Source organism: Homarus americanus, unplaced genomic scaffold (assembly GCF_018991925.1).
Source record: "Homarus americanus isolate GMGI-L3 unplaced genomic scaffold, GMGI_Hamer_2.0 scaffold31037, whole genome shotgun sequence".
Taxonomy (NCBI): Eukaryota; Metazoa; Arthropoda; class Malacostraca; order Decapoda; family Nephropidae; genus Homarus; species Homarus americanus.
The window spans coordinates 2,289,454-2,315,419 of NW_024722227.1; the positions used below are offsets into that span (position 1 = coordinate 2,289,454).

General features: G+C 38.3%; 1 protein-coding gene across 1 annotated transcript in view; it reads right to left on the reverse strand.

Moving 5' to 3' along the window:
- LOC121862490 (dual specificity mitogen-activated protein kinase kinase 7-like) overlaps positions 1-25,966 on the reverse strand; it is a 91,149-nt gene that overhangs the window by 45,140 nt on the left and 20,043 nt on the right. Inside the window, 8 exon segments of the mRNA XM_042360795.1 lie at positions 105-211; positions 5,179-5,267; positions 9,245-9,379; positions 12,199-12,378; positions 14,457-14,684; positions 18,430-18,543; positions 23,457-23,578; positions 23,581-23,627. Of these exon segments, the coding sequence (XP_042216729.1) occupies positions 105-211; positions 5,179-5,267; positions 9,245-9,379; positions 12,199-12,378; positions 14,457-14,684; positions 18,430-18,543; positions 23,457-23,578; positions 23,581-23,627 (1,022 nt within the window).

Below are 25,966 nucleotides of genomic sequence, written 5' to 3' on the forward strand. Positions count from 1 at the left end.
CCATAATATCCCCTCAGTACAATCCAACCTTACTGGGGGGTCTTACATGTTTCTTGTTATACTAAATTCATCAGATTTCATGGGTACTGTACATAGTTACATACCTGCAAACCATGCTGAGACATCCACCTTTTTCTGTTCATACTTCTTGATGAAGGGATAATCAAGAAGTTTCTTGTACTTTGGGCGGTGGCGATACTCCTTAATAAGGCTGCAACATATAACGAGAGAAGTCATCACAGGAGCACACTGTACTTAGCATGAAGTTGTGCATCTCAAAAATGGCATAAACAAAGGATAACAACACTTTTTACATTTCCTTAAAGATCATACGAAAATAAAGGAAAAATGAAGGATTGAACCATAAAATCCCAATTTATGACCAAAAGCCAAGGTAAGTAGCTGACGAGAACCCTGTGACAGCCCCCATAAGTGTTGTGGATCTTGCTGGTGTAGCAGCATTTTCTCAAAATCCAAAGCCAGATAGAAAGGGGGGATTGGTTGATTGATTTATGGATTTTAGGTTCAAAGCCAATAGAAAGAAGGGAGGAGAAGGAGTTACATAGAGCTTCAGGATTTGTCAGGATCTGCCATCTACTGTAAAGTCAGAAATATATTGTATGCTACCCACTCTCCCCTACCATACAGTCCCAGTGCTAAACTTGAACCTTTGGTAGCAACCTCATAAAAACAGAGCACAAAGGTCCTTTTGGAGGCAAGTTGGGTTATCATGTACCATGCACATCAGCAAGAAAGGAAGAAATTCAGTTACCCTAAAAGGATATTCAGAAATTCCCACACCACCATTTCAGCAACCCAATCCTGAAACTAATAACAAGTACAGGAACAGTAAACATTTACTCCACCTAGTTTCACATCCTCCTATAACAAAGATCAGTATACTAAGAAAAGAATTCAAAACATATTCAAGCAAGATAGGAAACTCAAAACGATCAGCTAAAACTGTACCATCAAACCTGTAGAAATTGGGAATTTTTTTACATTTCATTGCCTTTTCATGTAGTTTGTTAATCTTTGCTAATTACTACAATACCTGTAAGCAATTATAAAAAACAAATCTGGTTATCATGGTGCTAGAGGCACTATCACAGACTGGTTTACCCTGAGAGTTGCATGGTGATGACTTTAGAGCTGATAGCAGATAATACTGAAGATATATTGGAGAAATTGAAGAAATGGAAGAATGGAATCGAGTCAAAAGGATATGAGAAAGATTCGAGTCAAAAGGATATGAGAAAGAATGTGGTGAAAACAAAAGAAATGATAAGTGCTGTGGGTGAAGGACCTGTGGTGGTGCTGTCTAAAAAATAGGTCTTGGCAGTAACTCAATAATGTGCAGTGAGTGAGGAAGTTGAGTACACATGAGGTGCAGTGGCATAAATGGCAGACTACAGGATAATGCTGAATTTACAGTAAGTGTGGTGTACAGTATGTGCAGGTTATCATGTGGCTTTAGCAAGGCTGGAGAATCTCAACATTGGAGATATATCACAGGACTGTGTTAATGAGTTCTGCTACCTGAGTGACACCATTAGTCCTGGAGGGGTTGCTGAAGCTAGCTTCTGTGCAAGAGTCAGAAATGACTGAAGGAAGTTTAAGGAGATGTTGCCTTTATTAATGGCAAGAGTACCTCTCTTCACATGAAAAAAAAGATGTATGCAATTGGCATTCACAGGCTTGAGCAAGTTGGATGTGTAACATGACACTGAAAGATAAGAAGCCCTATTCAGACCTGAGAGGGAAGTTGGGTATTAAGAACACAGACAGATTTACACACACAAAAATAAAAATAAAGCGTCCCATGTTTCGATTTATTCAAGATAAACTCAAATTTGAAAAAAAAAAAAATACAGCACCAGAAGATGCTGAGGTTCTGGCAAAGACATCTCAGGGCTTCCCATATTGGACCTTGGTCAGTTTATAGAGACAATTAAACTAAAAACAACATATTGTATGTGATATGATTTACAAAAGGATTTTCAATAACTGAACCCTTTGTAAATTGATAAATGCCTGTACTGTATAAAGTAATTACGTTTCCCTCTATCAACCCACAGCTCAGATCTGATCATCTCTTAACCTTTTCATTACAGAAGGGGTATAAAGTATATGTCCCTAAACACTTCCTACAGCACAATACCTGTACAGCTGGAACAGATATGTCCCAGAGCAGTTTAAGAGTGGTCTGTGACTGTAAAGTACTGTACTGCAACCTATCTAGTGTTTCAATCGGCTGAGTTCATATTTTACACCATGAAAGAACTCTCAGTTACCATTGCAATGGTGAAGAGGAAGGTTGATGTACAACACTCTATCTTGACCAAGCAGGCAGTGGAAAGAGATGCCATCACCAACCCAGACTTTTATATCGAGCTTATTTATTCAATAAATAGTGACAATTCTGTCCCAGACATAGAGGGGAGTGACAGTGATGTTGGAGAGCCAATATAAAGAGAGGAAGATGAATAGAGCAGTAACGAAACTGAGCCAAATACTAGCAGAGGGAAAGGAAGGCTACATTTTTTGGGCATTCTGGAGCATTGGGAATGGATTGCCAGTGACTTCCAGCCCAAAACTTCAAACTTTGATAGAAGAGGTTTTGGACTAAGTGATTGTTCTGTCATTGAAAGTTCATATGAACGTGATAATCTCTCGGAGTTTCTGGATAACGACCTGTTGAATGTGATGGTGACAAAAAAATCATTACTCGAGATACTTGTTGGCAACATTGTAATATACACTTATAAGAAATTAAAGGGAGGGAAGGAACAGCTCAGAAATATGTATAATGAACTACTGTATCTAGGAATGTTAAGAAAAATGTAAGGAAGGCAAAGAGGGACTACAAAATCAGGATACCAAGAGAATCTAAGGCGAATCCCAAGGGATTTTTCCAGGTATATAAGACAAAGGTCAAGGACAAAGTGGGGCCTTTAAAGTCAGAGAGAGGAGAAGTGATCGATGACAGTGAGAAAATAAGCAAAGCATTAAACAGCTACTTCTTATCAGTTTTCACAGAAGAAATTCACGAGGAATTTCCAGTGAGGGAACTGATATATAGGGGAAATGAAGAAGAGAAATTATAGAATATCACTATCAGAAAAGACGATGTTCTTAAAAAGATAAATAAATTAAAGAAGACAAAATCCCCAGGGCCAGATGAAATTTTCCCTCAAGTTCTGAAAGAGTGTACGGAACAGATTAGCGGACCCCTCATAAATTTTTTTACAAAATCATTAGACACAGAGGTTGTGCCAGACTTGTAATACCCATATTCAATAAGGGAGACAGAGCATCAGCATCAAATTACCGGCCGATTAGTTTGACGTCAGTAGTGGGGAAATTTCTTGAATCAATTATAGCAAATAGCATCCGATCACATTTAGAGAAAAGCAAATTAATCTACGACTCTCAACATGGGAATATCTTGTCTAACAAATCTGCTGACTTTTTTAGGAAAGTCTTCGAGGTAGTAGGTAATGACGAAAATTACGATGTTATTTACTTAGACTTTAGCAAAACGTTTGACAGAGTACCCCATCAGAGGCTTCTGAGAAAAGTTAAGGCTCATGGTATCAAGGGGAAAGTTTTAAATTGGATAAAATCATGATTCACCGATAGAACACAGAGGGTCAGCGTAGATGGTGTTAAATCTGAGTGGGGCTGTGTAACCAGTGGGGTTCCCCAGGGGCCCACTCTTGTTCATAATCTACATAAACGACCTATATACTGGGATCAGCAGTGACATAAGCAAGTTTGCGGATGACACCAAAATAAGGAGGCAGATTAATTCAGGGCAGGATGCAAATGCACTACAGGAGGGTTTAAATAAACTGTAGGAGTGGCCAAAAAATGGCAAATGAAATTCAACACCAGCAAGTGCAGCGTACTTAATATTGGAAGAACAAATACTGTCAATGTATACAGCCTTTACAACATCAACCTAGAGAAGTCGACTTGTGAAAGAGACTTAGGGGTACTTGTAAGCCCGGACCTACGGCCTAGAAAACAGTGCGTTAATGTTCGAAATAAGGCAAACAAAGAACAGGTATTAGGTTTTATATCTAGAAGTGTAAGTAATAAGAGTGCAGAGGTCTTATTGCAACTATATCTTGCGCTAGTCAGGCCGCACCTCGATTATGCTTTTCAGTTTTGGTGCCCTTATTATAGAATGGATAGCAATTCACTGGAGTCGGTGCAGCGAAGAATGACGAAAATGATTCCGGGACTTAGAAACCTTCCATATCAAGATAGATTAAAGAAACTAAACTTGCATTCCCAAGAAAGACAAAGAGTGCGGGGAGATATGATAGAAGTATTTAAGTGGGTGAAAGGAATCAATAGAGGAGACATAGATAAAGTTCTTATAATATCCGAGCAGGATAGGACTCGTAGCAACGGGTTTAGGTTTAGGAGGGAGATAGGATGGAACTGGTACACAAATAGGGTGGTGGACGAGTGGAACAAGCTTAGCAACTTTGTAGTAAATGCTGGAATGCTGGAAAGTTTTAAAGGGAGGCTAGATAGATTCATGGATGATAGAGAGTGGTAGTAACTCTTGACAGGAGCTGCCATGCACAGGCCAGCCGGCCTATTGCAGACTCCTTATTTTCTTATGTTCTTATGCCAGACAATATGCCTTCATGCCAGACACTATTTCGCTACTTTCTCTTTTAAACAGTTGTTTCCATGGTCAGGCATAACACAGGTCGTTCATCATGCAACCCCTACTCCTTGCTTGTTCCATTTAGCCAAACTGTATCATGAATGACCCACTTTATTACCTGCACTTTTGTTTATGAAATTCTCTACCCTCTCACCTCTTCCATCTACCTACTGTACAACTTATAACTCTTCAGTAAATTGTAGGTCACTAATCCACCTCTTATTACACAACTAAATTAAACATTTTCATCTTTCTTATCTCTGGTGTACTATGGCAGCTTTGTCTGATACATTATCCTTCAGATGGCACACTCTCATATGTACTTCCCCTAATCCACCAAAAAGTTTAGTAATAAAAAGTCAGTACTGCATAGAAAACAAAAAAGTTTTGATTATACCATGCAAGGTATTGAGAAATCTGGGCTCTAACAAATAAAATACAGTAACTGTGGGGAAATCTGCATTGAAAACAATTATGGAATATTAACTTACCAATCATTTACAAATTCACAAAATTCTGGGCTGAAGGTACCATCTTTTGGAAGTGAGGGTGGATCATCCTGAAGAACCTTGGTCAGCACCTGTGGTTAAGAAACACACCATTTATGATTGTTTCAACAGTAAAATACTAACATTAATGTAGTGAACAATGAAAATATAAAGACAGGATTGCAGGAAATAATGAAGAAGGAAAACTTAAGGCTAGAAAAGTCAGGGAGGGAGAACTAAGATTTTTTTTTTAGAAGCATAATGCTCCACTCAAAAAGGAGGAGCATATCTTGAAATCCCATACTATGGCTGAGTTATGTGATCCATAATTCTCTAGCTGGCTGAATTTCCATAACAAATCCTTGCCATGGGTGTAATAATCAGTGACAGAGAGCATCATTCTTGTAAACAACACAATTTTTGTACAATGGTTGTCTCTACCAAGCCATTGAGTCACTAGGCTGGGAGTTTTGAAATTCTCAACCAATACCTGCTTTCCCCTTTCACATTTGTCCATTAATATTGGTCCTTATGGAGATAATGCTCACTTCCACCCATTTTTGCATTTTACCCATGGGAGGAGGGAGGACATTTAAGTCACTTTATACCAAATAAGGTGACCAGACATCCCAATTTTAGTGGGACAGTCCCGATTTTTCAACAAGCATCCCACATTCTGACAGCGTCCCGATAATGATCCGCATTTTCAGAATTTTTCCCGAAATGTCCCGCTTCATTAACGAAAGAATAAATTGCCACAAGAAATTTGAAACGTTTTGGTTGCATGCATGGATGTCATATGTTACGTGATACATTTAATATTTTTCGTTCACATGTGTAAAATTCTGTTTGTTGCCATTTATAAAGGTCTTTACCGATATAAAAAGTGCAATGCAATGTCACAGTGGTTTTTGTACATCATATATTGCGTTGTAATTCTTGATATATAACGGACAAACATTGAAAATGTACACTAACGTGAGAAGAAAATTTAACAAAACAGGCGAAAAACTGCAACTGTAAGCTATGCTGCTCACTGAATCCTCAGTGTGGCCATGCCTTGGAGCATACACATGTCACCATGCACAGAAAATTAGGAAAATTACTTTTGTGTTGGGACAGTTTTTCTTCAATTTGGTTGGGAAAATGCCCATGCGAAAGTGTACTTTTAATTCCTCCCTGCAGTCAAAATGCCCCTTTCTTAAAAAAACGAAGACAGAAAGTGATGTACAGTGTATGAAATGTAAGAGAGAGTTTAGCATTGCACATGGTGGAGATAATGATATTGCTAAGCATCTGATCTCACAGAAACACAAAGCTGCTGATGTCAGTGCCTCGTCTCACAAAAGTCACTACCTTTTTTTAAAAGTGCCCCTCAGAAAACTTTTCCCAACGCCAGAATTTTCCATAAAATTACGACTTTGGGAACGATCTTCCGAGAAAATTTCAATTCCAGCTATCAGACAGTTCTGGTTAAGAAGGATTCTGGCTGACAGAGCTATCGCTGTATTTTCACTCCACATGGGACACAAGACAGAGAACAGCTCAGAGATCCCCCACACCGCTCCCCTCCCCCTTTCCATTCCCGCTCCCCTGCTGTGTGTGCTAACTACCGTTCACATAAGAAATATTATTCCCTTTATGTTTTTGACTTTATGATATTTTTTTTCACATTTTGTATGAACGTCTGTGTGTGCACGCAACAGAGTAAAATAAAATGAAGAAAATTGTGTATATCTACCCAAAATTATGTGTTAAAATAACTATAACATAGGTCACAGCTTGCATGAAGAAATATTTATTTACTTTATGTTTTTGACCTTATTATTTGTTTTTTGCTCATTCTGTATGAATGATTGTGTGTACATGTAACAGCAAAAAAAAATAACATAAAATAACATTTTTATTTAATGTACTGCCATGAGATAATGGTAACACTTCATAACGGATATATCTGTGATCTGAGCCAGCCATCAACTATTGTTTATCATGGAGATATTCATGACTGAAGCCCATGGGTTAAAGTAGCTTACAGTATATAGTGAATGAGGTTCTGCTCTTCACGTAGCATCAAAAAGAACAAATGTAGGTAGTCAAGCCCAGGCTAAAGAAGCTTCAGATAAGGTTAGCATACTGCATGTCTGTATATGGTAGCTATCATTCACCGTAAACGACCCAAGGGAATCTATGAATTTTTATCCCCTCAATAATATTATAGTAGGCTCTCGCCAATAACGTTTAATAGGTGCCTGAAAAACTCCGTTATTAGCGAAAACGTTATTTGTGTAACATTAAAATACATGTAAAAAGGGTTTATTGGTGCTGCCTCCCCAAGAATTTCACCCAATTTTTCCCCTTAGAAGCCCTCCTAACACTTTTTGTTCGCTGAAATAAAAAGAATTGTTATTCAATCATCAAAATAAAGAGTTTGAGTAATATAACACTTAGCTTGGGGGAGTTTTTGAGGTGCTTGGTGTGATGATTGTTCTGTAGTCTGAGGGCCGCTAAGACTTGAACTGTCTTTCATTCTACAAGCTAACCATTTCACAAGAAAATGCTATGTTATCACTAAAAACCTGTTTCTATCACTTTTATCATTCATAGCTCGCCTCGCATTTCCATCACTACCGAAATATTTCTTAACCAGCGCAATACTCTTCTTGGTCTCCTCTAAGTTCCTCTTAATATTTCGCACTGTAGACTCAGGACAGTTCAATTTCCTCACAATATCAATGTTCCGTGCACCACTTTCAATGAGCTCAACAATCTGCTCTTTATCCTTGACCGAGTAGGCACACTTCTTGTGGCTTTGTCTCTTAGCTTTGGGGTCTTTTTTCTCATTCATTTTAAAAGTTCCCGGGCGTTCAGGCGGCAAATCACTCCCTCTACCACCTCCCCTAACCCCCACAGGCAAAAATGCGGCCATTGTTGATCACCGACCCTAGCAACCACTGGTTATAGAGGCGAAAATCTCACACGTGGGCGCAGCGCTGTATTCCACGGAGCGTGTGCGAGAGTGAGCGTGAGGCGGAGCGGACAACTACTTCATCAACATGGTGGCAAACAAACGCTATCATTGATGCACACGGACGCTTCCCGCAAAATCTCCGCTATTCAAGAGAATCCAGACGTTATTATCGAAAATGGGTACCTGTTGTAACTTACCATTATTGTCGAAAACATTATTGTGGAAGTCGTTATTGGCGAGAGCTTACTGTAATGTGATTTTCAACAAAATCTAATTTGGGGCCACAACTGTCGAAAATGCAAGTCTTACACCTTAGCAATTTTTCGACCAAAATATACTTTTCTCTCAGAATTAAAATTTAAGGGGTTTAACTAATTAAGTACTTACAGAATAAAACATTAACACCAAAATCGCACTTATGAAACACATAATTGGAGATAAATTAACATTGAAAAAGTCATTAAATTTTCCAAGTGTAATTACGACCACTAATTACCCAGCAGTCAAATCGTGGACCTCATATTCAAAATCACCATGCTCAGGAGTACCTATACTATGTGAATATAGTTTGATCCCCTACTTTTTGCATAAAACTTTTATCATAAAAACTCAAACTACACTTAAGTAAATATGATAATCAAGAATCATATGAAGAGAAGACAACCCAGTTGGCTATGAGAAGTAAGTAGAGGCATTGTCTTCTGGACTAAGTACTGCAGAAGTAAGCACTACTATACTGCCTGATGAACCCAGACTGATGAATAGGTGCAACGTGAAATGAATGGATTTGTTAACTGATGATTCACCGACCACTTAAGAGTTAACCACTACATCACTGGATACTGATAAGAAGCTCCAGGTGAATATGCAGAAGTAGAAGCTTTTACAGCAACTGCATTGTTTACCATGAAAAAAAAAATTACCACTGATTATCACACTCCCAGCGGGGCAGACACGGTCATGGGGTCCCAGTGTGTTGGATAATGATAGGTCAGTTACAAATGGCTCATGAACATAAATATATTCAAAGAACTTTTGCAATACAGGTATTTGAAATTAGTAACAAGAAAACAATGCTACTCTACTGTACATAAAACTTACCTCAAAGTCATTACGACAGTCTTTGTAGGGAAACTGGCCAGTTGCAAGTTCAACCAGTGTGATGCCCAAACTCCAAACATCTGCACGGATGTCGTAGTCTGGCTTCGTAGGGTCGGGCGGGTCTATCCGTTCCGGCTATCAAGATATCTCAAATTACTATGTGAGTCACATCAAGTATTTTATGTATTAAACATAAAACAAACATATTACACGCACGCACGCACACGCGCACACACACACACAGAGTGGCCCCTCGGTTAACGAACACAATTCGTTCCAGAAGGTCGTTCGTTAACCGAAACCACTGTTTCAATGGGATTTTGGGTAATTGGTTCCAGTTCACTGAAAATTACATACAAAGTAAAAAAAATGCAGTAAAGTACAATTACTTTGAGGTGTGTATGTAGAAGGCTCCTGATTGATGATGATGGGAATTAGAAGTAGGGGTGGAGGAGAAGGGAGAAGAGAAGGAAGTGGGGGTGGAAGAGAAATTACCCCATGCTTCATGCCGTCATTTCACCCATAAAATTTTAAGTTCACGAGGTGTAATTCAGGATTATTTTCTTTAAATCAACACTGCACTGCACTATATACAGTGGTCCCTCGGTTAACTAACACAATTCGTTCCAGAAGGTCGTTCGTTAACCGAAAATTTTGTAAACCAAAACCATTGTTTCAATGGGACTTTGGGTAATTGGTTCAAGCTCACCGAAAATTACATACAAAGTAAAAATAAATGCAGTAAAGTACACTTACTTTGAGGTGTGTATGTAGCAGGCTCCTGGTTGATGATGAGATGATGATGGGAATTAGAAGTGGGGGTGGAGGAGAAGAGAAAGAAGTGGGGGTGGAAGAGAAATCACCTCATGCTTTGATGCCGTCATTTCACCCATAAAATTTTAAGTTCACTAGGCGTAATTCAAGATTATTTTCTTTAAATCAACACTGCACTGCACTATATATTGTCAATATGTTAAATAAATTTCAGAATAACCAATAATTGTACTGTAAAAACGTAAAAATACTCTGTGTTCAAAAGACCCACAAGCAAGATGTTTCCTCCACTGAACAGAGATACAAACTGAGGCCTTGGTGGGTGAGTGAAGTGGCTGTTGGGCGCACCAAAAACTAGTTTCCTGTATACTGCAATTATGTTAAATAAGTGTTAAAATGACTCAAAATTTTAATATACAACTTGGAAATTATTGAATAGTACAACCTTCTTGATATTTACTCCAATTTTAATGAATGTAAGCCCTAGAACCGATTTCTGTATTGGCGGACTAATCTTCCAGCTGGTGAGCAAGCCAAAGCATGTCGAAACATTTTCGTAAGAATTTCGTTAACCAAGGCGTTCGTTAACCGAGGGACCACTGTATATATACGTATATATATTCCGTATCTTAAGACTACTTACCTAGAAACTGGCTATTCCCAAAGAATGTTTCTTACAACAACAAAGCTACAAAGCTATTTAAAAAGTACACAGTATAGTCTCTCATATGCTGTAAGGTAAAAACCCAGAGTACCAGACCACCTGAGTCCGAATAACCACGAATCTTGAACAAAATTATCTAAAATTTGAAACAAATATCTTGCACATCCTGCAGGTTATTGTTGTGGAGCAATGCAGGAACATGCGGTCCTGCCAGCCCAGCCCGCATCAAAACAACACAGCCGCGCTGCACAATGGAATGTATTCCATTGAACCCCATGTTATAATGCTCCCTATCTATGATATTTCACTTACCGATGGGTTTTTCAGGAACCTAACCCCATTGTTTATCGAGGTTTACCTGTATATATTACACAATGTTGGCGATACAGTAAAACACAGCCTTGTCTTACTCCCTGCCTAACTGTGAACCAATTAGTAAGTTCATTATTTACTAACACTGCAGCCTTCTGTTGCCAGTAAAGATTCTTTGAAATTCTCATATCTCCTTCAATAATGCTTTTTTTTCCAAGATCTCTGTAAGTTTATTGTGCATTACCTTATCAAAAAAAAATCAAAATCAACAAAGCAGATGTACAAATTTCATTGGACCACAAAAGCCCTTTTACTCAAAATTCTCATACCAAATACAGGTATAGCTTCTCTAGTTCCTTTTCCCTTTCTGAATCCATATTGCTCACTTTCTCTTTTAAACTTTGTTCTACTTAAAACTATGTTTAATAAAACTTTGCAGGCATGACTTATTAAGCTTATTGTCCTATACTGGGTGCACTCTACTGTATTTTTATTACCATTGTTACCGCCACAGTAGGATATGTTACCGCCACAGTAAGATAAACTAGAAGAGAGAGAGAGAGAAAGAGAGGGATAGAGAGAGAGAAAGGGAGAGAAGAGAGAGACAAGTGTAGACAACGAACTTTGCTGAGGTGTTAAATGTGCATGCCGGCCACATGTTAAGTGAAGAAACTGTTTACAACTTAGAATAGCTTACTAAGAGAGATGGAGCTGGTAGCAGCTGTGTGACTGTCTGAGGGACAGTCTATCGCCTTCTACTGTAAAGGCAACATCTGGATTCTCGTCAGCCAATATCACCCGCAGGACATTAGGTTTGTTCTCGTTGGTCTAACCCTAGACCCCAAAACATGAGTGTGATTGTGAACTGTTGAATCCTCTGAGAACTCTAAATAACTTTAATAAGTGTAATTATGTACTGTATATTGATCGTATTATTCAACCTGTGTCCTGATGTACCAGCAGTTGTTATATGTGAATTGTATTCAACAGGTTTTGACCGAATTATACTCATCGCGACAACGAAAAGGGTCTTATTGTCCTGCACAAACCAAAATCGCTCCTATGAGCGATTACAACCATAACACTGCAAAAGCATCAGAAAATATCATACTGTGGGACATAATTAATTCTCCCTACAACAAATTACAAGTCAACAAACAAGCTCAGCAGCAAATATAATATGTTTTGTCCACAGAAAACTCACCGCCATATACGCAGCACAGCCGGCACTCCGAGTCTTGGCCTTAGAATCGACTAGTCTCCCTGAGATCCCAAAGTCACACAGTTTAATATTTCCACGCTCATCTAGAAGAATGTTGGAAGGCTTCACGTCACGGTGAATCACACCATGAGACTCTTTTAGGTAATGAAGGGCTTTTAAAGTCTGAAATACAAGGAAAACATTTAAATAAACTTAATTTAAAGTACTGTAGTACCTCAATTTACAAAGCACCTCTAAGATGAGTTACGTAACAGTGAAGTGTCAAGAATTAATGCATCGAGTTTAAAGTTCTATGATCAGACACAGCAAATATAATATAAATTAGTATTGTCTGTAAGTAACTAACAAACTTACTATGTGCTAAAACACACATACCCTCAGAGCATCAAGACATACTTGCCGGCCTGCTCTGGGGCTGCCTAGGATAGATTGTTAGCCCCTACCCCCAACTCCCCCTCCCCACCTGAATATCAACAAGCTCTCACCAGAAGTTACAATTTCATTTTGGAAAGGAGTGGAACCGGTGCTGAACAGTGCACAAGTCAATGAAAACAATGTTAACCCTCTCGTGCACGAGATAAGTTTTAAGTTTTCCAGTTCCAAGATCACATCTCTGAGGCCCCCAGGGCAGGCGAGACAGAGCATGGTAAATATTATTTTGCTTTATCAATTTTCCCACAAAACTTGTTTTTAATGGCCTATGTAACTGGCTTTAATGGCTTCATAACTGATAACTCTCCAACATAAGCAAAAAATCATATGTAATAATACAAGTATATAGCTATTTTTCGTCACATCTAATAAACATGAGGATAAAATACATACCAATACGCTCACAACCTCCTGGTCAAAATTGTCTGAGTCAACTGTTTAAGTACTATAAGGTTTCTCATAAGACCAACAGTTTTTGAGAAAATAGCAAAAAACCGATTCTTAAATGGTAATTTATTATTTTGTGCCTATGTTTTATATCGATATAAATTATATTGTACAGTATCTTGTAGCCAACACTATAACTAAGAGAATGGTACTGATAAAATTCATGTAAGTCTAGAAAATCATCCTCTTTCAAAGACTATTTTGAGACAGTCATTATAACGAGGTTGTATAACCTGATACGGTAACGGCTTTTGAAAACTAAACACATTCCCTGTAAATATGAACAAAATATTACATTACACAACCATCACTTCACTTTTCTAACACTAAAAATAAATTATTTCCGGTAGTAGGGTAAGCACTGTAATCCAGGAGTTGAGGCAGCCCGCAAGGAGTTATGGAAATTTAAATGGACACGGCTCACTCACGGTCTGACAGCCAAGATAATACTGCGCATTTATCGTTCCAGTCTTCCCTTTCTATGGGTCTTGAGAGTTGCCAATTAGTTTATGTGATAGAACTTACTTGCTACTATGACACATCAAAATTTGATGCAATTCGTTGAAAGCTTAATTTTGGGCAATTTTTTTAAGGTTTGGCGACTCGATTTGCATCACTGCAGTTGGTCTTATCATGAATATGACACGAATCATGTCATCATGCACAAGAGGATTAAACAGTAACAGCTGAGAGTCGTGACCAATTTAACCATCACACAGTGAGGTCCCAGGTACCCAGTGATAACTGCCCATGAGACCCAACAACAAGCAGCGTTGAGTTAATCCGTCCACAATAGAAGGCCTGGGACCGGTTGAGGGTCAGACCTCTGCACCTGACTGTACACTCTGTTAAAAAAAGTCTTTACAATTCTTGTATGAAACAAAATAACACCACGAATGAAGGTTTTTGATTGATAAAGGTATTGGTAGCCCTGCATGTGGATTGTTCAGTTCAAAATTCATCGGCCTTCCAGAAAGATATTTTTTACAGTGTATAACACTTGAGTGAGTGATATCCTGTGACACCAGGCCACATGGTGTCCACCATGCTGCTTCAACTTGTGGCCAATCATAACACCATCTGTGAGGGAGGTACTGCACCACATGAGGTTCCTCATAACACCATCTGTGAGGGAGTTATTACTACACCATGTGTCTGCTGTTCAACACCTCAGAGCACATGACCTACGTGATCTCCACTGTAAACATTAATCAGTATGTTAACTGTATATTCCTTTTCCTTTCTCTAATGAATATTTTCAGCCGGCTGCTGAACTTTTTCAATGAATCATTAATAATTATTATTATTATTATTATTATTACTATCATTATTATTATTATTACACACTTGGAAGTACTTACAGCCACAGAAATTTTTCCCAAGATAGGTTCAGGTATCGGCTGTTTGTATCGTTTGGTGAGTTTGTCAAGGCAGGTGGCCATGAGCTCCATACAGATCCAAACATCTGAGTCTGTGATGAAGCAGCCTAAACACTGTACGATATATGGACAATCATGGGATTTTAATACAACCTCCAGGTCGAAGAAAACACGTTTTGTCTCCTCCATGTTACCTGAGCGCCGCATTTGCTGTTTTGGAAGAAAATTTAAACTGCATTAACTATAATTCATATAAAGGTTACCTATTTCAAACCTTATATAAACAATTACTCCTGAACATTTCCATTATTTACTATTCCCATCTGATAAGACTCTTTAGTACTATACCAATACTGTACAGGCACAGTATATGGTGAATTGGAAAGAACAATTATAGCCCCAGTTATCAATCTCCTACAGGTGCTAATATTAACAGGTTTAGCCCACAATTTATTTTTTTATAATATTAAAAATATATTTTTTATAAATTTCAAAAGAACAAATTTGATGGTTAAACTAAATGACAACATCTATTAACCCTATCAGTCCTATGGCAGTACCTTGTACACTTGGGATCTAAATTCTACTGACTAATGAGATACAGTACTGCCCCATTTCAAATATCCTTGAGCAGCCATAGGTCATAGGATTATGACATGTAAAAACCAGTAATATTTCATCCACAAAAACTTCAAAGCTGTTCAATCACCCTACAACAACCAGGGTCAAAGGATGTTTATGGCAAAATACATCTGCTAGTAATACTGTACCCAAGTGTCTGGTACACAAATGTATATATAAATGTATGGCAACAAAAGGATAAAATGCAATTTTGATGGAAAGTACAGTATAGTGATATAGAGAAATATGATGATAATTATCATAATGAAGTTTAACTTGAGTCTATTAACCCTTAAAGGACAGTGGACATTACATGATGTTGAAGTTTTTCATGCCATTACTTGGGTACGTTCATGGATGTACTGTATTGTAGTCTGATTACTATGACGATTCTGGCGGCTCGTCCCAGAGCCTGAAAACCATGAACAGGAACTCCCAGTTCAACTCGTGATTTCTCCAATAAATTATATTTCTTGTATTTATTGACTATATATAAATTTGCAGAAACAAGATTCAGCTTTCTAATGATGCAAAAATTTTTGAAATACAGCCATTTTCTATGCTTGCATGGGTTAGCCATGATTATCTAATAGCATGGTGACCCGGTTGCCAATAAAGATTAAATGTTTTATTTCTTGATACTTTATGGCTTTTAACATTAGGTGTAATTAATTTCTAAGATTTTTTCTAAAGCATAAGCTAGGAGGACTCAAAAATAGATCCAAGCTTCAGAGTGAAAGGGTTGAACCATTTATCAATGAATAAAGTGCTGGCCCAAAGTCTTCCCATAACACAGTGACAAACTTTCAGTATACATCAAGTAACAATAAATTAATTCTAATAATTTCAACAACCTGTGTAAACAATTTGGAAGTCAAGACATTACTTGTGATGTGCATTCCAGTAACAATGATATATACAGTCTCTCCTCGGCTTAAGACGGGGTTCCATCCTGACGACCAGATCGTAAGTTGAATTGGTCGTAAGTCGAAAAGGCAAAAATAATACATAGAATTTCTAAAATGGGTGTCTCTTTTTCTTCTCAGCACAACGAGAACTCTCACAGCGCAATCACTAACGTCGGGGCTTGGAAACACGTACAGTAATTTGAAAAATATTTTATACGACCATGGCCGTCGTATGTCCGAGTTGTCAAAAATCGAATATGTCGTAAGTCGAGAAGAGACTGCATATACAGAGTAAAAGAAAGTTTCTCTGAGTAACAATAACAAACTCTACACTCACATTTCTTTCCCTACGTAGAACTGTTCTTCACATGCATTTAGTATTTTATGTTATAAAAATGGGTTATCAGTTATGGGTACAGGTAATATATTCAGCTTTTAAATATGAAGGACTAGAGTATGAAATCCCATTTAGTGGCCAATGGTCATCATCAAGAGACATGCTAGAACATCCTCCGAGACCCTACCTTTGTACAGAGACAACAGTATGTGCATGGCATGTTACACTCACCATTTAGATCTGAGAATAGCTACATAAACAGCTACAAAGACAGACAAACCGGGTTTACGAAATATCCTTGGACCTCTCGATAAAAGGGTATTCACACTTCAAACTTGTATTTTATGGTCAACAATTCATCATCAAGTGATCCGAGAAATTCCATACCAGCTAGAAAAGGGACGGAGGAGGTAATATGCAAAGGAATTAAACCATAGCATTCCATTTGGAAAGACTATCTTAGATATAGTGGGTCTATTACTGTAAATACTTTTGTACAGCTTGAGTTTTTATAATACATTTTTGTATGCAAAGAGTAGGGGGTCGAACTACATATGCATAATAGTTTTGAGGGGTTAAAATTCATGCATTTTCGTGAGTCATTTACAGTGAATGACAGCTACCCAGTAAATACTCACGGTAGGCTGACCTTGCCAGTAAGCTTCTTTATCCTGGGTTTGCTTACTATACACCTAGATTCTTTCTTTATGTTGCTGCTTGAAGACCAGAACCTCATTCACTAAATATGCCACTTCAAATCTACAAACACCTGATAAAAATTAAGATTACAGATAATTTTCTTTTCATTTACATCTGTTAACATCGCTGGCAGCATTGTTGCCAAGTTATACTTATCACTAGCCACATCTGCCAAGTCTTACTACCAGACCAAGCTGTGAGGTGTTACATTTATTTTACAATTCGTAATTTCAGGCAGATGCACACAATTTTTTCTTTTTTTTTCTTTTTATGTTACATGCACACTCAATCTTACATATAAAATGTGCAAAAATATAAAATAATTATCATAAGGTAAAAAAATAAAAGGGAATAAACTTTCTTCATGTGTTAATAGTTCACAATGACTGGTAAGAGGGGAGTGAGGGATCTCAACTGTTCTGAGCTGTCTCCTGTGTGTAGTGAAACGACTGACAAATTTTGTCATCCACCAGCCAAATGGCAAATCTGTACAGCATTTCTTCTTTTTTGTTGTTTACTGGTATCATTTTTATTTATTCTTCACATTTATTGATATATATTATTTTATCTTATTCCTTATAGGAGTTGGTAACTGACAGGAACTCAGTTTTAGAGTTGGTAACATTGTTCATAGTGTCAGCTGTTGTGGTGGTCATCATGGCCAAGACACGATGTGAATCTGGTGTCTTGCTACAAATTATGTCTAGGATTATGCCAAGTATTTCTCAGAAGCTAGGGTCAAATTATACCAGAGATACCTGTATATGAAAAACTCAGGATGTTTACCAAAAAATGAGGGCTCAAACTATATAACAGTAGTTATCCCCCAGAGCCACACAGTCTGGGTTACTGCTCTTGTCATTCAAAAAATATATTAAGATAAAAACTTGTGTTGAGGATTAAGCATTGCTTTCCAGGATATGACAATTAAGACATGACCGTGAGTGACAGGAAAATATGAAGGTAGATATTCAGAGATCCAAGTTTATGGCTAGGTGGTCCATATGAAATAAAACAAAGGCGTAATTCCAGTAACTGTTTGACTTGCATGCTTTTCAAGGACAGACATTTCATTGTTGAAGTTCAACCCTTCCTAATCACTGGTACACATGGCAAGCAGCTGTTTATGTAGCCTTTCAATAATCTATATAAGACAGTGTCCCTGCCTCCTCAGGATACAGATAACCCCATAGTTATGGCAGGGTGCTTAAGGAGGGAATCTCACAAGTCTCTTTATATAGACTCAGAGCCATAAAGAACAATAATATTTGAAAATTCTACAGGTTCAAAGAATACATTCAAAAGCAAAGAACATCTTGGAAAAAAAATTGGTCAAAACAATGTAAACCCTCTAATACTGTACTAGTATTACCAAGTACAAGAAACTGACCTTAACAGCGATAACTTTTTTGGAAGATTTGTGAAGCATTTTGACAACATTGCCAGAAGTACCATTGCCTAATTCTGATATGTATTCCATATCTTCTATGGAACTTTTATATTTCTGAAATTAAGATAAGAGATATATGAAACAGGATATTAATGTTTGTCAGTAAATTCAAAATATGTCAATAATATTACCACAATCAAAATTTGTTTCATCATTCAAAGTCAAGTTACAAGTGTAAAAGGCAGAAGTGGGGAAAAAGGAGAAACATTTATTTACAATAAAACTTAGTTCAGTCACGATCTAAGGATTTCATAATAACAAAATTAAAATCTAAGAATAAAGTGATGTTGCATTATGTTCAAAGGTTCTTCCTAGGCCATCAAGCCATAATTTGTAATGAGTTAGCTTCAAAATGAATCTGACATTTAAGCACCAGATATTATTCTAGTCTACACATATTAAGGTTGCTATTCCACGACAAAATATTACACCCTATACAAAGATCTATTCATTGATTATGGATCAACCTAAATCTGTAATCTAAAGTGTGTTACAAATGTTACAGTAAGGGTCAGTAGTGTGTCATGAGTGTTACAGTAAGGGTCAGTAGTGGGTAATGAGTGTTACAGTAAGGGTCAGTAGTGTGTCATGAGTGTTACAGTAAGGGTCAGTAGTGTGTCATGAGTGTTACAGTAAGGGTCAGTAGTGTGTCATGAGTGTTACAGTAAGGGTCAGTATTGGGTCATGAGTGTTACAGTAAGGGTCAGTAGTGTGTCATGAGTGTTACAGTAAGGGTCAGTAGTGTGTCATGAGTGTTACAGTAAGGGTTAGTAGTGTGTCATGAGTGTTACAGTAAGGGTCAGTAGTGTGTCATGAGTGTTACAGTAAGGGTCAGTAGTGTATGTAGGTGTTACAGTAAGGGGTCAGTAGTGTGTCGTGAGTGGTGTACATAGTGTTACAGTAGGGGTCAGTAGTGTGTCATGAGTGTTACAGTAGGGTCAGTAGTGTGTCATGAGTGTTACAGTAAGGGTTAGTAGTGTGTCATGAGTGTTACAGTAAGGGTTAGTAGTGTGTCATGAGTGTTACAGTAAGGGGTCAGTAGTGTGTCATGAGTGTTACAGTAAGGGTTAGTAGTGTGTCATAGGTTAGGGGTCAGTGTGTCATGAGTGTTACAGTAAGGGTCAGTAGTGTGTCATAGTGTTACAGTAAGGGTCAGTAGTGTGTCATGAGTGTTACAGTAAGGGTCAGTAGTGTGTCATGAGTGTTACAGTAAGGGTCAGTAGTGTGTCATGAGTGTTACAGTAAGGGTTAGTAGTGTCATGGTGTTACAGTAGGGTCAGTAGTGTGTCATGAGTGTTACAGTAAGGGTCAGTAGTGTGTCATGAGTGTTACAGTAAGGGTCAGTAGTGTGTCATGAGTGTTACAGTAAGGGTCAGTAGTGTGTCATGAGTGTTACAGTAAGGGTTAGTAGTGTGTCATGAGTGTTACAGTAAGGGTTAGTAGTGTGTCATGAGTGTTACAGTAAGGGTCAGTAGTGTGTCATGAGTGTTACAGTAAGGGTTAGTAGTGTGTCATGAGTGTTACAGTAAGGGTCAGTAGTGTGTCATGAGTGTTACAGTAAGGGTCAGTAGTGTGTCATGAGTGTTACAGTAAGGGTCAGTAGTGTGTCATGAGTGTTACAGTAAGGGTCAGTAGTGTGTCATGAGTGTTACAGTAAGGGTCAGTAGTGTGTCATGAGTGTTACAGTAAGGGTCAGTAGTGTGTCATGAGTGTTACAGTAAGGGTCAGTAGTGTGTCATGAGTGTTACAGTAAGGGTCAGTAGTGTGTCATGAGTGTTACAGTAAGGGTTAGTAGTGTGTCATGAGTGTTACAGTAAGGGTTAGTAGTGTGTCATGAGTGTTACAGTAAGGGTCAGTAGTGTGTCATGAGTGTTACAGTAAGGGTTAGTAGTGTGTCATGAGTGTTACAGTAAGGGTCAGTAGTGTGTCATGAGTGTTACAGTAAGGTCAGTAGTGTGTCATGAGTGTTACAGTAAGGTCAGTAGGGTCATGAGTGTTACAGTAAGGGTCAGTAGTGGGTCATGAGTGTTACAGTAAGGGTCAGTAGTGTCATGAGTGTTACAGTAAGGGCTGTAGTGTGTCATGAGTGTTACAGTAGGTTAGTAGTGTGTCATGAGTGTTACAGTAAGGGTCAGAAGTTCATGAGTGTTACAGTAAGGGTCAGTAGTGTGTCATGAGTGTTACAGTAAGGGGTCAGTGTGTCATGAGTGTTACAGTAAGGGCTGTAGTGTGTCAAGAGTGTTACAGTAAGGGTCATTAGGTGTGTCATGAGTGTTACAGTAAGGGTCAGTAGTGTGTCATGAGTGTTACAGTAAGGGCAGTAGTGTGTCATGAGTGTTACAGTAAGGGTCAGTAGTGTGTCATGAGTGTTACAGTAAGGGTCAATAGTGTGTCATGAGTGTTACAGTAAGGGTCAGTAGTGAGTCATGAGTGTTACAGTAAGGGTCAGTAGGAATATATCTCGGCCTTTATAATGGGAGTCTATGGTAAAATATGATCCAATTTGCAACAAATTGATTTATGAAAGGTCTTTCAGAAACAGAACCCTTTGTAAACTGGGAAATAGCTGTGCCTCTTCTCTACTATTCTGTTGTATATCTTGGACATAATCTTTTCAAAAATTCCCTGAAGTTCTCACATTTCCCTGAGTTGTCTGTTTTAAATAATTGAATATGTTGTCTGATTTCCCAAGTCAGTTGGTAATTTTCCTTCATTCCATGCTTCATTCATAATACAGTACAGTATGGTCGGGATATATCGCGACTTTATATATCGATTTTTTTATATTGCGGTGACCAAAATTATCAAACTTTTCCTATATACTGTATAGCGATAAATTATTTTATTCACGAGGGAAATCAGGCAGGAAATATTTCAAATGTACCGCCATGGCAAACAAATGTGTTAATTTGATCACCAGAGGCGCCACTGTGGCTGCTCACTCACGCATTCACGCTCGCCCGCTCAGTCTTTCTGAGTGACGAGAAAGCAGCCGACTCTGCTGCAGATTACGACTTCTAAGGTGAGTGTGTGGTTGCTAGTGATGTGAAAAGTGAAGTGAAGAGAATGGAAAGCTTAATGGAAAAGATTTAATACTGTAACTAATATTTTTGGTGTTCGTTTATGTAAGTGTGGGATTGTCAAGTAAGGGTGGCAGTATGGCGTCTGCTGCCGAGTCTGGTGTTCCCAGGATGGCGCGTCGGCTGCAGATTCTAGTGTTCCTGAGGCTGGTGTTCCTTGATATTGATACTGAAATACCGGTAGCCTGTTGTTCCCGAGTCTAGCGTTCATTGGTGGTTTAGTTAGTAAAAAAATGAACTTGTTAAGTCAAGTTTAGTCACTTTTTTGGTCTCCAGACCCTAACACTATTTTTTCCCATTGATTACATGTAATTATATATCGCGATTTAGTATATAGCTAACATCCTTGGACCTCATTCATACATGCCGACCCTACAGTACTCAGTAGTTGGGATTTCACATTTATAACTTGCCAGTTTGAACAATTCTATTTATCATTTATACCAATTACATTTCCACTACTTATAGTCTTCATGCAACTCAATTTATGCAATACTGTACTATATTGGTACTATTCAATATCCTTTAACTGTACAGTATAGATTCCATTTCCCCAAACATGTTGGTGTGTTCTCACAATAATAAAAGCACATTTCCAAACAAAATATTATAAACACTATACAAATTAGCTCTGATTTGGTGAAGATAAGTACAGTACAGTATAGTGATTTATAATTACAGTATTAAAGTAAGAAACTCATTTCCTCAAGCAAGAGCAAGGTGACTAGCTATGACCATCCACTCAAACTGTAAGCCAAGAACTAAATAGAAATTGGAAAATTTACTGGACTCAAAGGTGGTGGACAGTATACTTGACAAAGGTGATCAGACAGCCATAGCTCTGATAAGATCTTCAGCCCTTTGAGGTAGCCTCTGCACCAAGTCCCCCCTCATACAAGGCCAAGAGTGTAAGGTGAAGTGAAGGATTAATAGCTTAACCCTAGTTGACATTATGGGAGGTCAATTCCTGGGACATAAAATCCTGTACTATGTCTCCCCAGTGTTACTATAGCTTGACTAAAAGGTGATAAATGGATAACAAAAGCTTAATTCTGATTGTTCCTCCAAGTGCAAATCTTTAAGCAAAATAACCAATCAATGTTCTGTTTATCTAAGTGTGGAAATGATACATTAGTCACAAACTTTATTGCCACTCAAGGTTCCAAGTATCCTGTCTCTAAGAACTTGATGTGTTGCCCAAATTAACCTCACCACCACACCTGACCTGGGTAAGTGTTGTGTAAAAGCCTGTACTGTAGTGATGAAGCATGTTTTATAAAGACTTTTTCCCTTCCATTCTAATTAGAAAAAGCAAATAATGTATTAGAATATTAACAAGCCTAATGGAGTAAAAATGTCAATTAATGAAGCAACTCCCAATATCTGATATATTTCCCATTTTAATAATATGATTCAGATTGGAGAATTTGGCCTGCAACTGGCATTCCGGTAATTCTTTTAAAAGCTTCTAGACTTTATTGCTGTGACTGTCATAACTCAGTTGCATCAGTGCCTCTCAATATTCAAATAGTTGGCCTTAGTGACCCACACTTCCAAAAACCTTTAGAGGCCAATGTGAGTCACTTGAATTTAAACCCTGTTCTTACCACTATGAATGTACCCAGTCAACACTAGTGTGATGACTTATGAACACTGGGCACTGTGCACATACCAGGGTGCCTAATGTTGCTGTATATCACTGGATAATTATACAATACATGATTTATACTGCACTCTTGAACATTGCCAATTATAAACATCACACTAAAGAATCTATGAAATCCAAAATGGTAGAGCAAACAAATGCAGCACAGTGTGTAGAGGAGATAGAAGTCTTTTGGAGTATGGAAGTACAACTGCAAAGAAAATGTTTGTTTGATTTCATACCTTGCTTTCTATAGTTAAGATACCATTTTTTCTAGTGATTTCCTTTACATGTGCATCTAATTCTGGAGGGTCGGGTTGTTGTCGGGGCTCAAAAGCAAAAGGCAACTCAATTTTGGGTCGTTTCGCCGTCAGCCTGAGATGGTATTGGGTCGCCCCGCAATCTGGATTCTCCTATTAGAACTGAAATACACAACAGCACTTAACAAGTGATATTAAATCTATAGATGTACAGTTGCCCAAAAAATATCTTTACAAAACTGAGCTAATCATAATATGACACAATGGACGAAGGATTTTGACAACCCTACTGAGACAACAGGAGTCGCGGTGTTCATTTTGAAATTAATTGGACCCTTCAGCAGAGATAGCTTTTTGAGCAACTGTACATAATGTAACATGAAAAAGAAGTAAACACTTATCTCTGAAAATACTATTAAAACAGTTCCCAAAATTTGGTAGTGCCTCCCATTCTTTCCCTTTCCCGTTATTATAACCCTCTAGACTCCTACAACTCTCCTAACCAGAAATGAAGGATTGATCCTGAGATCCTGTTTTCTAACTGCAAAGAGAGAGGGTGACTCTGCATGGTTAGCAATTCGATGGGTGCAAAAACAAGTTATTTTATCTGCTACCCAAACTGGGAATCTAAGAATTGAATTACAGGTATTTGGCCTTAACAATGACTTCCAAAATAGGAGACACTAAGTATAAAGGTACAGTACTCTGAAGTAGGGGAAATCTTTGGAGTCTTCACCACCACTAAACACATGTACACTCCTTCAACTTTTATTATTATTTGATTGAAATAACAGAATAGCTAGATCTACCTCAATTCCTAAGCTCAATTAGAAATGAGGAATTGATCCTGAAATTTCATCTTATAATAAGCATGGGTCGTGTGACTTTTGTACAGTTCTAATGTGACAAGCTTGTAGACTTATAGCCCCATGACAACTTACAGGGCTATACTCCAGAAATCCATGAAAAACTAGAAAACTAGAGGTAGGTTCTCACCTAATTCAACAGCAGCTCATAAGTACCGTACAAGGAAGCACTAATGAACCAGATGCCCGAAGGCAAGAGCTGTAAGTCTACATTGCCATGCCATCACACACTAGCCCCACAACTCAGAAAAGCTTTAAAAGAAATCTCAAGCACAATCAGCCTTCAATTCCAAGCTCCTAAGCATCCTAATGGAGAAAGGAGGCATCAGAACTGCCCAATCTAGGTTCATTATGAAATGGGATAACAGAATTAATCCCTCATTATAGCTGACACTGGGTATGGCAACTCATGTACAGTTAAGCCACTGAGCACCAATGGGAAGAAGGAAGCAAGAACCTCAGGCAATGGTGTGCCTCATCTCCAAGAACCAATGTAAAAAGCACCCTAGGCTTCCAGGTGCTACACAGGCCATCAACAAGGGATCATCATTCAGTTATCCAAAAAGGGACATATCTCTAATACCTAACTCCTTCCCTGGTGGATTAACTCCCTGGAGACAAGCCTCTTAGAAAGGACAAGAAAAATTTCATCCCCAAAGAGGATGCATGTGATGAATGCAACCCAGCTGAACAAGCCTAATGACTTTTGATATGCTGAAAAGCCCAGGTACTCCTACATAAATATAAATGTGAACTGCTTTCCTGGACATAAGGAAAGGATCCCTAACCATTTCCAAGCCTAAGAGATCATTTCTCAAGAACCCGTACAACTGTGGAAAAATGGCCATAAAACTATAAAGATGATGAGGATTCTTGACAACCCTAATATTTCATCAGATTTATCTAGTGCAGTGAAAAACTAAGAACGAAAGTCTCTCCAAGGATCTGAGCAACAGACAATGCCTGCCTCTCCTTTGGAACAGGGATTAGCCACTGGATTATAATATAGAGCCAAAGGCTACCCTCATTACCTGCAGCTATAACACTCTCTAAAGATGCCAAAAAAAATATTGCTCTAAAAAGAGCAAGCTATCAGCAGTGCTCCTGAAAGGCTGAGGCCTTAATAAAGCCTTCCTTGCTTTATTCTTGAGGTAAGGATTAGCCACTGGAACTGAGCAGAAGCCGAGTCACCTTTGCTCAACAACATCCTCTAAAATGGATCCTACATCTTCTGGAAATCAAACAGCTCCACCATAATATCCCGAGAGAGGCCAAAGTGTGAAAGAATTAGCAACTCTTCGACCAAAAGGTAGCACCCCAGGGGAGGGGGGACATAGTTTAGAAAACTGCATTAACTTATGAGGGTTGAAAAATCTTTAACCCGGGTACCTGTTGTCCAAAAGTACTGTACAGTACAGTTTTGTGCCATGCTTACTGTATATGTAAACAAAAATCCTTAAAATTTTCAGTTTTTATTAGGAAAAAAAATCACAAATATTAAATACTGGTATTTCAGCACTCTTCCTAGGCCCCTACACACTTGTCCCACCTAGCCTAGTCCAACACACCTGGCCCTCCCTAACCCCCACACACCTGGCTGTCTCATCCTAGTCTAACACCTGGCCA